This window comes from Hyperoodon ampullatus (assembly GCF_949752795.1).
Source record: "Hyperoodon ampullatus genome assembly, chromosome: 18".
Lineage (NCBI taxonomy): Eukaryota > Metazoa > Chordata > Mammalia > Artiodactyla > Ziphiidae > Hyperoodon > Hyperoodon ampullatus.
Window position 1 is genome coordinate 10,302,909 of NC_136931.1, and position 14,200 is coordinate 10,317,108.

At 48.1% G+C, this 14,200-nt stretch overlaps 1 protein-coding gene across 1 annotated transcript in view; it reads right to left on the bottom strand.

Annotated features, from left to right (window-relative positions):
* The window catches only part of WWOX (WW domain containing oxidoreductase), a gene marked incomplete at both ends in the record, with an annotated part of 983,966 nt that extends 978,224 nt beyond the window's left edge, over window positions 1-5,742 (bottom strand). The window contains one exon of the mRNA XM_079723706.1: window positions 5,636-5,742. Within this exon, the coding sequence (XP_079579832.1) occupies window positions 5,636-5,742 (107 nt within the window). The remainder of the gene's footprint in view (window positions 1-5,635) is intronic.
* Window positions 5,743-14,200: the final 8,458 nt, after the last annotated feature.

Genomic DNA, 14,200 nt, shown 5'->3' on the forward strand with positions numbered 1-14,200 from the left:
CCAACTGGGGGTCAACTCTAGGAATCTCGCTGAATCACTCAAAATACCTAGAGAGGTGTTTTGTTTTGTACTTGTTTTAGTTTTCGTTTTAGTTTTATTCCAGGATAGATTGAAAAATTTCAGTCAAATTTATAATGCTGATATGCAGGTATCATTTAGATATAACCTTAATCTTCTTAAATGTTTATTCTTTCCACAGATTTAACTTCAAAGTGTTTTTTAAGCACTGATTCCTCATTTCATCCAAGAGGGTAAGGCAGCTCCGTAGGCCAGTCACTCTCCTTTGGAGCCTCAATTTCCTCATGTGCAAAAGGGAAATAATCCTAGTATTCATCTGAGGAGAATGCTACGAGGATACTGTAAATAAAGGGTTGAACACAGTACTTGGCATAAAAAGCTCTCAAAAGTTCTATTATTTTGAACAAATCAAATATACAAACTAGTCTGATTTCTGTGCCAAACTAGCATTTCATCTTGGAAGAGCACACACAGTTATCAATGAAACCATGGGCCAATAACAGACTAGCAACACCTGTCAACAGCTGATCCAGTATGGAGAAAAACATAAAATTACTTAATCAAGGAAACAGCTGCATGTTGCAAGAGGCATTCAAAGTTCAAATGCTCAGGCCAAAGTAGAAAATAATACTTAATCACTGACAACCAGATGATAGAATATTCCTTCCCTATCCATGATTTTAAAGAGAATAAATACAGAGAGCTTGTGAACACTCCGGAAAGACGTTGTGCGTCAAAAGCAGGGTCTTTCCAGGAACCGCTGGCTTCTGGTGTTTTGGCAAACCATCGGTGGCCAGTACAAGGACACAGTGGACACTGGACTCAAAAGGCCAAAGACCTGGGGGCTTCCCTGGTGGCGCAGTGGTTGAGAGTCCGCCTGCCGATGCAGGGGAAACGGGTTCGTGCCCCGGTCTGGGAAGATCCCACATGCCGCGGAGCGGCTGGGCCCGTGAGCCATGGCCGCTGGGCCTGTGCGTCCGGAGCCTGTGCTCCGCAACGGGAGAGGCCACAACAGTGAGAGGCCCACATACCACAAAAAAAAAAAAAAAAAAAAAAAAAAAAAAAAAAGGCCAAAGACCTGAGCTCCTGCACTGCCTGCACCCAGTGAGCCAGTCTCCCTAGAAGCACATCCACCTCAAAGAGCTGCTGGAAAGGTAAGAGACACCATACCTGGGACAGCAACTGATGAACAATTAGATCACTGTACAAACAGAGGGTATCAGCAAGGACCAACTCCCACCTGTGTATCCCCCCACCATCAAACCCTGACTGCAGAAAGGAAGCCCAAACAGGAGTAAGAACCAGGTTACATTTGGTAATTCGGATCCCTTGGAGAAGTTTTTCAACCTCCCTGTGCCTCAGTTTCCCCATCAGTACAAAGGGGATAATAATGGCCGTACTTCCTGGGGTCATAGAGGACTCAGTGAGTAACGTGTGAAGAACTATGAATGGTGCCTTTGACAGAGAAGGATTATTTTCAATAAACTTTTATATAAAATTAATTAAAGGGTGTTCCTTTTTCATTGTAGTCTAAAATGACTTTTTTTTTTTTTTTTGCGGTACGCGGGCCTCTCACTGTTGTGGCCTCTCCCATTGCGGAGCACAGGCTCTGGACGCGCAGGCTCAGCGGCCATGGCTCACGGGCCCAGCCGCTCCGCGGCATGTGGGATCCTCCCGGACCGGGGCACGAACCCGTGTCCGCTGCATCGGCAGGCAGACTCTCAACCACTGCGCCACCAGGGAAGCCCTAAAATGACTTTTTAATGAACAGAAAATTACAACACATGTCCCCAAATTATCTTATTCTCCTTTAAACAGAAGCCCTTTTTTTCTTTTCTTTCAGTAAGCTTTTTGTCATTTAAAACGATAATTTACAGTGATCTTAATTTAAAACAAAGGGATCAAAATTAAATTTACACCACATTACATGGCTATCACATTCAAGTAGGCTCCCCTAAGTTTTTTTTTTTTCTTCTTCCTTAAGCATAGTTTCTTGAAGTTAACTGGGAGACCCAGAGCCACCTGTGGACAGGGACCCGCCTCCCATAGGGGCAGGCCAGCCATCCCTCTGCTGCCAAAAGGCCCGGGCTTCAGAATAAAAAGGGGGCAGGAGTGGAGGACCCAGGACGGCCCAGGCGACAGCAGCCACAGCCCCCAGCACCGAGACCTCGTCCTTCAGTGCCCCCGCCCTTTGGTTAAGGCAGAGGGGCTTCTCTGGACCGTGCTAGGGAAGAGAGAAAGGCTCATCAGCTCTCTCTGGTAACAGGTCTGTCCTCAGCAGCATGAATGTCCCCTCCATGGGAGCCCAGCCTGGGGGGGCCTTGAGCCAGGGGACACATGTGTCTTTGAGGTCTGAGTGCACCCTGGGGAGTGTGAGGGAGCCTGAGGGGTTGACAGAACCCACACAACAGAAGAGGGGCGAGACTACGAGGGGGTTTCCCACAAGACCCCAGAGGCCTGGCTGGGAGCTACAGCCTCTGCCCTTGGGCACAACCCTGCCGCAGTGGGATGAAGACCATGGGAAAAAGGAACGACCGCAAGGGCAATCTTCTGGTACCCGATCAGCCAAGCTGCCCAGACCCCAGTGGACAAGTGACCTTCGAGAATTAGGAGTGAAAAGAAGGATCAGGATGCTTGCAGGTCAGGAGAGATCAAGGGGGACTGCTGGGAATCCAGGGTCAGGATGGGTCAGGGGCATCCTTCAACTCCAAGCCAAAGAACAGAAGGCCGGTAGGACAGGAGAGAGAGAGTCTGGAGAGAGGTACTCCCACCCCCCCGCTGGGAGCCCGCCAAGCCTTGTCACCACAGTCAGTGTAAACAACAGGGCCAGATACCTGTGTGTGTGGTGGGGTGGGGGGCGGGAGGCGGAGAGGGGCGTAGTTTTCAGAGACCGCATAGGCGCCACGGAGTCGCCTGGCCGTGGGCTCCCCGGAAGCTGTGAGCAGAGCTGGCTGGGGCGTGTAGGTCTTACCGAGTGAAAGAAGAGCCCCAAGCCCAGATGGTGGATGCCACCCAGGAAGGCAGCAGATGGGAAAGGCCACCCAACACAAGGTGAGGTGCAGGAGGCAGGGTGAGCAAAGGAGCCTCCAGACCCAACGCGAAGTTCCAGGCAAACTTGAAAGGAAGCCAGGGAGCTCTGGGGGCAGCGGCCAGAACGGGGACAGGCCCCACCCAGAGCAAGAGCAAAGGAGGTCCCCGAAGCCGGGAGGCAGGCCGTGTGCATCTTCGCGTTCCCAGGGCCTAGAATGCCATCTGCCCAGGGAGGCCCGCAGGAAACCTTCCCTAGATGAGCTGACTGACTCGTTCCCTGGATTTACTTTACGGCGCCAGGATGCTATGCATGGGGGATACAGAGGGGAACGAGAAAAGGTCGCCGGCCTCACGAAGTTGACAACCTGGGGAGGGACAGAGAGCAAAACAGGGCCGAGTAGAGCGTAGAAAACTACGGACAAGGGAGAGCAAAGTGGTGGCAGGCAGGCGCAGGGCCGATGCAAGGGAACGCTCTCGTGGGCAGTGACATTTAAGCTCAGCTCCGAGGGATGAAAGAGCGCTTCAGGCAAAGGCTGAGGCAACAGCAAATGCCCATTCAGGAGTTGCCCGGAGCCCGCCAACTGCCCCCTGGCTCCCTGCTGCTAGAAATGCCCCTTCAATTCTCCAGAGCAGAAATCATCCTTCTAAAGACACAAACCCTGGGCTTCCCTGGTGGCGCAGTGGTTGAGAGTCCGCCTGCCGATGCAGGGGACGCGGGTTTGTGCCCCGGTCCGGGAAGATCCCACATGCCGCGGAGCGGCTGGGCCCGTGAGCCATGGCCGCTGAGCCTGCGCGTCCGGAGCCCGTGCTCCACAACGGGAGAGGCCACAACAGTGAGAGGCCTGCGTGCCACCAAAAAAAAAAAAAAAAAAAATCATAAAGACACAAACCCGAGGTCACTCCCTGGCTCCAAGCCTTCAGTGGACACATGGGTCCTGCTGACAGAGCCCAGATCCTCCGAGGCACAGAAAGGCCTCCATCAATCAACTGTGGCCTTCCTTCCCACCTCAATCTTCAGGTTCCTGCACCACCGCACAGGCCGGGCCTCTGTTTCTTCTACCTGAGCTGCCCTCCTGCCCCTGGACCTGCCCACTTCTACCTGTATTCTAAGGCACAGCTCAGGTGCCCACTGCCCCAGACACCTCACCACCTACCCACACAGCTCATGCTGGGCAGGCTGCCACTCGCTACACACACTGCGTGGGGACCACGTCACTGCCCACGTCACTGCACGTCGCTCTGTCCTATAAGACTGGGCACTCATGAAAGTGACAAGCAGTCTTATTTTTTTACTTTTTTTTTTTTTTTTTGCCACGACGTGTGGCATGTGGGATCTTAGTTCCCCGACGGGGGATCGATCCTAGGATCCCTGCAGTGAGGATGCGGAGTCTTAACCACTGAACAGCCAAGGAAATCCCAACGAGCGGTCTTATTTACCTCAGTAAAACCAATGCCCAGCAAAGAGCCTGGCACAGGATACATTCCCAGTGTGTCATGAATGAACTCACCAAGGTCGTTTCCTCCTGTTTTTCTTTCTAGCAAGCCACCGAAGGCAGCAGAGGCTCACAACCTGGGGCAGATTAGAATCACGTGGGAAGATTTCACAACCTACCACTAGGGGCGGGAGGCGGGGAAAGAAAATTAAATGAGAATCCCTGGAGGTGGGAGCCACGAAAAGAGAGTTTGTTTCCCAGGTGTTGAAAATCACCAATTTACATCCATGTTTCTCAAAGCCGTAACCTGCCTCAGCTGGAAAGCTTAATAAATAAAGAATCCCTATGTTGGCTGCCTGCTGCATGAGGGTCTCTGTGAAGACCCCAAATCTATAGTTATGATGGTCCCCAGGTGATTCTAATATCAGGCCTAGAAGGTGCTGTCACAGCTGCAGAAATCAGGAAAGGCTAAGAGTTATCCAGCATTGAGTATGTTTAGGCCTGTGCTAAGCCTTTACGTACAGGGCCTCAACTAAAGCTCTCCAACCAACGTATTTAGCAGAAAAGAAACCAGTGACTGAGAGTTATTCCAATGGCCCAAGGTCACACAGTAAGTGGTGGAAGAGAGGGTCTCCTGGTGTTTCCAAAACTTTCCCGAGAACTACAGTAAAGCCATATTAGCCATTTTATATGTATACATATATATATAATATATACACACACACATAGTTATACTAGGACACTTGTTAAAAATACACACTCCTAGGTCGTCAACCCAGACCCCCCAGAAAGGAACGGGGCATCGGCATTTTTTTCTTATTTTGAGGGGGGAAAGGGAATGAGGCCGGTCTCCCATCCTTGCACCGTGCAGCGCTGCCTACTGGGCAGCAGAGAGCGCGCCTGAGCGCCGCCAGGTGACCCCCGCTGGACCCAGGGCCAGAGAGGGGGATGGCCCGTCCTCAGGACCCCGGCAGCCTTCCCTCTGAAACCCTTCAACCATGACTGCCACTTCGCCCTCCCAGGCCAAGCCTGAGCGCGAGCCCGCGGCCCTCCCCGCGCAAGTGGCATTCGAAGGCAGCGCGGAGTCCCGGGCAGGTGAGCGGCAGGGTTCCAGCTGCGTCCCAAACCCGGCGGCCCCCCGGCGGCCCCCTTACTTCGCATAGTAAACCCAGCCGTCCTTGGTGGTTCTCTGCTCCCAGCCCGGGGGCAGCTCGTCCTCGCTGTCCGTGTCGTCCAGGCCCGCGTAGCGCAGGGCTGCCATGGCTGCAGAGGAGGCGCCCGGTCACCCGCTCGCTCGCTCGCCCGCTGCCGGGTCTCCGCGCCCAGAACTCACTCCCGCTTCAACCGAGCGCCGCGCGCCGCGAGCCCCGAACGCTCGCGCCTGCGCACTGTGCCGCCCGGAGCCCCTCCGCCGACTCGGCAGGTGAATCCAGTCTCCGCAATTGCGCAGCTGCTGGAGTAAAAGGAGGCGGGGTCTGAGAAGACCTACGGGGAAAGCACCCACGAGCTCGCACGCCCCCTCGGCTGGAAGTAAAAGCCGGTTGAGAACTATGTGGCTCTGGAGGTGGAGTCGAGCTTCGACACCTCCCGGCCGCAGGCAAGGGGGCGTGGGCAACCAGTCACGGTCCAGGACTCCGCCCGTTGCTGGGCGACCCGTAATCACTTCCGCGTTGTTCTAGCCAATCACGCAGGAGCTCCAGCAATTGGGCATCCTGGGAAATGTAGTCCAGACCCTGCCGGAATAGAGCGTGGCGCGGAAAGGAAGGAGGCAGATGCCGGCTTTCTGGGCTATAGCCTCTCCTTTTTTTAGGGCATTAGGAAGAATGAATGTACCTGCTCAGAAACCTTCCAGAGCTTTCCATGACCTAGGCTGATTCACAAACTTTGTTGTGCATGTAAACTCAACGCTGTAAACCGTGGGAAACATTAAAAACACAAATTCCTGCCCCTTCTGATGCCCAGTCCTGGAGAAGTTTCTTCTAGCCACAGCATGGTTCTGTTGATAATAAATGGCCAACGTTTATGGAATTTTCCAGAACATTCCCTGCTTGGAACTTGCTGCCCAACTCAGCGTTACAGAGAAATCTACTGACCGTGATCTCTCTGGCCTAGATTTCAGAAGAATGCAAGCCTCCATGGAGGAATTATGTGTTTCAAAGGGATGAAAATGGGGAGAAGGGATTAGCTTTTTATTTTCTTCAAGTCTTGAGACTGATATTGCTTTGGGATTCCTGCTCTGCATGCTCTTTAGGGGAGACATTTGCTTTCCTTTGAAGTTGCCCAACCAAAAGCTAACTTAACGAAACCATATTTCCGTTTTAACAGACCCAGTATCCCAACTCAGATCTATCACATCACTCTTTCCAAATCCATGTACATTTAAGTGAGCTACTATTAATCTGCTGCCTTTCTGCTTATCCCAATTTAACCCCTTGCCCCTGTCACCCAAGCCAAATTATTCCTTTGATATGAATAGGAAATTAGGTCACAAAATCCCCTAATGGTGGAGAGGGGGATGAATACAGTCAAACTGCTTAGACTCAGTTTCTCCAATGATTATCTTTAGCCTGTGCTCTGCTTCTCAAGGACCTACTGCTTAGATTTATCTTGGAGCCTTAGATTTATCGCCAGAGCCTCAACTGGCACCTGTTGCCTATGACTTGGCATCATTCCACAGGTGGTGATACAGCATGGTGTCTTCCCCAAGCTGGGTAGTGCTCCCCTTGGCAGGATTCTCAACTTCTTGTTCAACCCTCTGCTCTTAGTACCACTTTAAAAGTTCCTCTAGGCTTCTCCTGACGTGGACACAGGGCTCCTCAACTTCAACACTACTGACATTTGGGGCCACTTAATTCTTTGTTGTGGGGGACTGTCCTGTGCTCTGTTGGATGTTTAGCAGCATCTCCGTCCTCTACACACTAGATCCGGTAGCGTCCCCTTTCCTGCAGCTGCAACAACCAAAAATGTCTCCAGGCATTGCCAATTGTGCCCCCAGTTAAGAACCACTGATCTACACTGAAGGTAAATCAGGAAATTACTAGCATGTGAATCAAATGCTGAGATTTATTGAAGGCATTGAAGAGCCCATTTCTGGCCAGAGATTCACAAGATGGTACTCAGATCCTGCTGGTTCTGTTCGCTGAGTTCTCTAGCATTATCTGAGGGCATCTGTCTCTCTAATTCCTAGTCCATCCACAGGTGAGAGACATGGGCTTACAAGTCTGGCTGGGTGGCCTGGACACCAATCATGGTCCCAAGTGGTTATGATGACCTCATTTTATTCCTCTCTTCCTACGTCTTACCTGTGGCCTCTATCAGGCCAAAGAAGAAAGACATTCAGGCATTTGGGGATTTGTGTGAGTAAGCATGCCAGATTTTAGGATTTATAGTCTTTTGGCTTCAGTGAAACTAATATTGTTTTAGTTACATTTATTCGATGGCAAGCAACAGAGACTCACTAAAAGTTTATGATCAGGATGCAAATGAGCTAAATTAGATTGTTGTCACAACCTGTGGGAGCCCAAGGACAGGCCTGTTTTTTTTCTGTCTTGGGTTTCATGGTCTCTTGCTCCTGCTCTGTGTTCATGGGCTACTTTTTTTTTTTTTTAACTCTTTCCTTACCGGCTTCCTCTATTCATAGTTTCTGCTTCACTTGGACTTCAGCTTGGATGCAATTTTGACTTTGGATCTATCAGAGGGTGAACCCCGTTTAGCTTGTAAGATTATTATGGGTTTGAGGAGTCTTAAGTTTGGGAATGAGCCAAGGTCCTCGACATGTGCTTACGAAAGCCTAAAGAATGGTTTCTTATTGTAAAGCCAACTGAATCACATTGATTATTAGATAGGAGGTTAATAAAAAAAAAAAGTCAACATGTGGTTATAAAACTACACACCAGATGGTGCTATGTACGCACAATTTTAAGGCTAAAGCCCAATTCCCGACAGGGATTTCTACATTTGAACGTTTCTTTTTGATCACTTCTGAAATAACTGATAATTTATGAACAAAAGACTGATCACTTTTCTTCTGAAAGCAGTTTGGTATCACTCATGCAGTGGGCACAAGTTTTCATGTAACACTCCTGAGACCACGTTTCTTTAGTTCATTGTCATGACTGGGATGGTAGTCATTTCCTCCCCCTTCAGACACACAAACGCCCCAACAGTTCTGCAAACCTGTTTTAACTTAAGCCATCATTCCTTAGGAAATTAAGTTTTGGTGCCAAACTCAACATGTTAATGAAACCTGGGAAGCATCCTGGCTCTTCTGATAAACTTCTCATGCAAGATAACCAATAAGCAAAATTATTGAACAGGATTCTTAGGGAAAACTCTCCTGGTTAATGTGGACTTAGTAAGAAGGCGTTTTTGTATTTCACTTATTCAGTCAAACACACAATGAGTGAAAAATAAAAATATGCTATGTTTCTAAGAAAAGCCGAGGAAAATGAAACACCTCCTGCATCCAGAAATCAGTCAGAATAAAACCAACAGGCACACAAAGAACCATGGCTTGAGGGTTCTGAAAGCAGTTCCAACCAAGACCTATAGGTATGCAGAGACGGGGAGAGTTCTGGTGATAGGGTTTCCTATCATTTTTCTTGGGAACCAGACTCAGCTACTGTCACAAGCTGTGTGTGACAGAGGCCAAGTCACTTACCTTATTCCATTATTATCGGCCCAGTTGTTACAGATGAGGAAAGGGAGGCACAAGGAATTGAAGTAGCTTGCCCAAGGTCACTCAGTGAGCAAAAGCCAGCAGGATCTGGGATAGAACCCAAACAAGGGCACTTGCCCCAAACTCATCCTCTCAACCCACTGCCCCACATGCTGCCTTTCCAGAGCAGAGCTCCCCAGTGCTGGTCCTCGGGTAGATGCCCAGGGGTTTTCAGTCCTCCATGAGCAAGTGAGAAAAATAAGTAAAAGAAGTGAATTTTTCATAAAGCTAAATATATTCCACTTAAACTCCTGGGGGGGTTTCCTATGAGATTACATCTGTTCCTTTACTTTCTGGTATTCTATTCTTTTCCTTTTTCCCAACATGTTTTATTATGACATTTTTCAAACATCCAGAAAAGTTGAGAGATGAGTATAATGAACATCCATAGTATCCCACCTCTAGCACACACACTTAGATATGGTCATGTTTCACCTTCTGCCATGTGGGCTTTAAAGAGACAGAGCTTGATTGCCTGAAACATTAGGAGAGAGTGATTTTGTTTCATTTTGAAAGTCCTTGAGACTAAGTACGAATGCTCATTTTTCTCCTGGGCCACCAGTAGGCAGTCTCCCCTGGTGAGCTCATCCCATCCATTGCAGCAACTTCCGGAAATTAGACCCTTCCATTTGGAGACTTCATTGCTTTAATTTACGTATAAAGGCCCCACGCTTCAATGTAGCTTTCTGGTATACTTGCTAACTTGCCGACATTCATAAAATTCTATTTCAGCCTGACTTCATTACCGTTTCCTTTCTGTCTTGCAGGGAAAGAATCCCCATCCGGGGGTAGTCACGTTGCCATGAGGAGTCCATTCTATTTAAAATCTTCCACCTCCTGTTTAGAATGTCTTATTTTAGCAGCCAAAGCTTCCAAGACGTTGCTCTGAGCCACACCCGTCACGATTTTACAAATAAATTCTTCCAAAGACTCCAGGTCCTGGAGCCCAAGATTCACCCCAGATCCTTCCAGACATGCACGTGTAAATATACCAGGGGTCGGGGGAGCAGCACAAAGAAAAAGAAAAAGAAAAGAGAGAGAGAAATGCAGATCAAAACTGCAGTGAGGTCCTACCTCACACCGGTCGGAATGGCCATCATTAAAAAGTCTAGGGGCTTCTCTGGTGGTCCAGTGGTCAACACACCAAGCTTCCACTGTAGGGGGCATGGGTTTGATCCATGATCTGGGAACTAAGATTCCACATGCCGTGGGGTGTGGCAATAAATAAATAAATAAATAAAAAGTCTACAAAGAACAAATGCTGGAGAGGGTGTGGAGAAAAGGGAACCCTCCTACACTGTTGGTGGGAATGTAAATTGGTGCAGCCACTATGGAGAACAGTATAGATGTTCCTCAAAAAACTAAAAATAGAGTTACCATATGATCCAGCAATCTTACTCCTCGCCGTGTATCTGGAAAAAAACTGTAATTGGAAAAGATACATGCACCCCAATGTTCATAGCAGCACTACTCACAATAGCCAAGACATGGAAACAACCTAACTTTCCATCAACAGAGAAATGGATAAAGAAGATGTGGTATATATATATAATGGAATATTACTCAGCCATAAAAAAGAATAAAATAGTGCCATTTGCAGCAACATGGGTGCAGCTAGAGATTATCACACTAAGTGAGGTCAATCAGAAAAAAAAAGACATGAGGATGCTCAAGCAGCCCTGTGGAGAGGCCCACAGAGTGCAGAACTGAGGTATCCTGCCGGTAGCCAGCATCTCCTCACTAAGCCACAAATGAACCACCTTAGAAGCAAATCCTTCAGCCCTAATCAAACCCTCAGGGGCCTGCAGTCTTGACTGACATCTTGATGTAACTCCGTAAGTGACACTGAGCCACAGCCAGCCTACTAAGCCACTCCTGTACTCCTGACCTTCAGAAACCATGTGAGATGATAGACATTTATTGTTGGTTTTAATTGTTGGGGTAATTTGTTAAGCAGCAGTAACTAATAACTCTAATTAATACACCCTCCTTTTGCTTTCGCATAGGTGGAATCACATACTTCCCTCTAGGATAGCATTCAGTAACATTGAAATTGTCTGGTTATATTTTTCTATCTCCTCCATGTCTGTAAGAACCATCAGATTAAGCACAATGTCCAAGTCACTCGTCTGGGAGTCCTTAGCAGCCAGCAGGAAGTCCAGCATAGAGCTTTGCCCACATAGACATTAGTCAAAGTTTCTTAAACATCAAAGGACTGGCAGCCTGTTTTCCCCCTTCCATATCTCAACGTGCGTAATTACATTAGACCTCAGTTTCCCCATCAGGAAAATGGGGGTAAGGTTAATGCCTGCCTCTTAGGGGTGAGGTAAAGATCACATGAGATAATGCACATAATAAGGTCTCATTCAACCATTCTTGCTATTATGAATCGTTAATATAGTCATTGCAGATTCCCCAAACCTCAGTTTTTTCATCTAATGGGGCTAATAGTCCCCATTGAATAATAAGAGCTAATGTTCACTGGGCATTTACTATGTTCCAAGCACTGTGCTAAGCACTTACCAGGAATGATGTAACTCTACCAGCCCCACTGTGAGGTAGGTATAATTATTATTCCCACTTTACAGATGAAGAAATTGAGGATTAGGAAGGTAAAAGTTGCTTCCAAATCAGAGAAGCAGTAGTGTTGCCCTAGAACCTAGTTTTCTCTTGACTCTTCACAGTGGCATTATATACATCATAGGGTCCAGAAGAGATCATAGTTATGAACCTGTGAATTGTAAAAGACTGTTTTCAAACAAAGGGTCCTTACTGCTCTTGACCAACATGCTGTACTCCTAGGGACCCCTTCAGAGGGTGACGGAATGAAAGGAGGTTGACGACTGGGAGCCACTGAGTAGAGAAGGCTCTCCCTCCTCTATTATGCTGATTAAGGAGCATAAAATTAGTGGCCAAGACTAAGGAAATAAAATCTCATGGCTAGGGCTTCCCTGGTGGCGCAGTGGTTGAGAGTCCACCTGCCGATGCAGGGGACACGGGTTCGTGCCCTGGTCCAGGAAGATCCCACGCGCCGCGGAGCGGCTGGGCCCGTGAGCCATGGCCACTGAGCCTGCGCGTCCGGAGCCTGTGCTCCGCAACGGGAGAGGCCACAACAGTGAGAGGCCTGCGTACCGCAAAATAAATAAATAAATAAAATAAAATAAAATACAATCGCATGGCTATGGTTCTGCCCACAACTACTCCTGGATCCCTCATTCCTAACAACTCCTTAGCACAGGGTGTTTCATCCTCCAAAGTTGTACTCAAGTACAGTATTTGTTTAATAAATGTCAGTTCATTAGACTTCGGTTAATCATAAAGATAGATATTAAAATAGCTTTCTAAACCTAGATAAAATCTATCTCTAATAAAGATTGGTATTGTGGGTGAAAGACATGATAACAACCTAAAAGAAGTATCTTTAAATTGAGGCACATAACTGTTCCACCCACTTTTCCTCCTTACAGCCAGCTGGAAAAAGGACGTGATGCGTGGAGCTCAAGCAGCCTCATTGGACCATGAGATGAGGGTCGCACTCAGAGAAGTGAAAAAAAAAAAAGCTACAAAGAGGCTAGGTCCCTGCCAACTTCATGGAACACTCATGTTTACTCTTTACTCCCCCAGTTCCATACATTTCTACATTTCAGTTACCCATGTTATTCCTGCGTCACTTTAAACTTGATAAAAGAGAAAATGTTAGTTAAAACACCCTTCTGCATAAAGGCACTCCCTTATTGGAAAGAGTTCTTGCAGTCAGATTTCTAGAGAGGCTCCCTTCTTTTCTGAGACATTTCAGAGCTGGAAAACTAGAGGTAAAATGGGAAAAATAACAACTAACATTTTTGACGATTTGCCTGTCTCTGTGTCTTGCCCTTTATAAGCAATGGCTCTAGCTCATTCAATTCTGGAAAGAACAATCATGAAGGAGATAGTGAGGTGCTGAATATACAAATAGACAATGGCCAGACCATACATGACAATAGAACTCTGACCTATAATCTCTGCAGCAGCCAGTCTGGGAAGCCTGAGCTTCCAGTCTGGGACTGTCTGCAGCAGTTGGCTCAGAATGGTCAGCACTTGATGAACGACAGCCATGTTCCCTATATTTTGTTCCTACTTGCAACTCAGGACCAACCAGAGAAAGCCAAATACGATCCCCAAACCCACGGCAAGGTATGCCCCAATTCTAGTTAGCCCACTTCCAATTTCCCAGCCAATGTCCTCCAATCAGGGCACACCTGACTCTCTTTTCTTACTGGAAAGTTCTTCCACTCCCCTGCCAGCTTTGAGTCCCTGGCCAACGCAAGCGGTGGTGGCTGATTCCCCTGCAGTAGCAAGCTCTGACTCAGTCACTCTGCTGATTCTCACGGGGATGGTCTTTGTTCATTTCTATAGTAGGACTGTTTAGGGCCCTTTTACAGAAGACATGGAGGCACCGAGAGGCTGGGAAGCAAATACCTGAGGTCACACAGATGGTCATTATCAGTGCTGGGATCCCAGCCCTGGCAGCAGACTTCACTGGAATTCTACCTGCTGACCAAGGGCAGCCCTGGAAGCCTGGGACTGGAAGCAGGTATCATCAGAAGTGCTGTGTGATGGGCAAATTACGCCAGTACGTTTACATATGGGCTACACTGAGTTGTTGCTGTTACTGTTCTCAAGGAATCAATCTGATCCTTTAAAGAGACTAAGTGATTCCCAAGTTACTGGAGCATAAGGATCACAGTGGGTGAGGGTGTGCACAGATCCCAGGCTCCGCTCCAATTTAAAGGGATCAGAATCTCCGGGGAGTGTCTGAGAGGTTAAAAAGGGGCTATTACTTTAAGAGGTACTGACTGAAATCTGGGAAAGGGAGAGCTCCCTGCCCTCAGGCCTCGGGTATGTACAAGGTAATTTACAGGCAATTGCTTTATACAACTCTAAATAGAAAGGAAAGGAGGGGGTTGGAGGGGGTAGTTTACTGGGATGCACTGCAGAGGGAGATGTATTTTGCCTCCAGGTT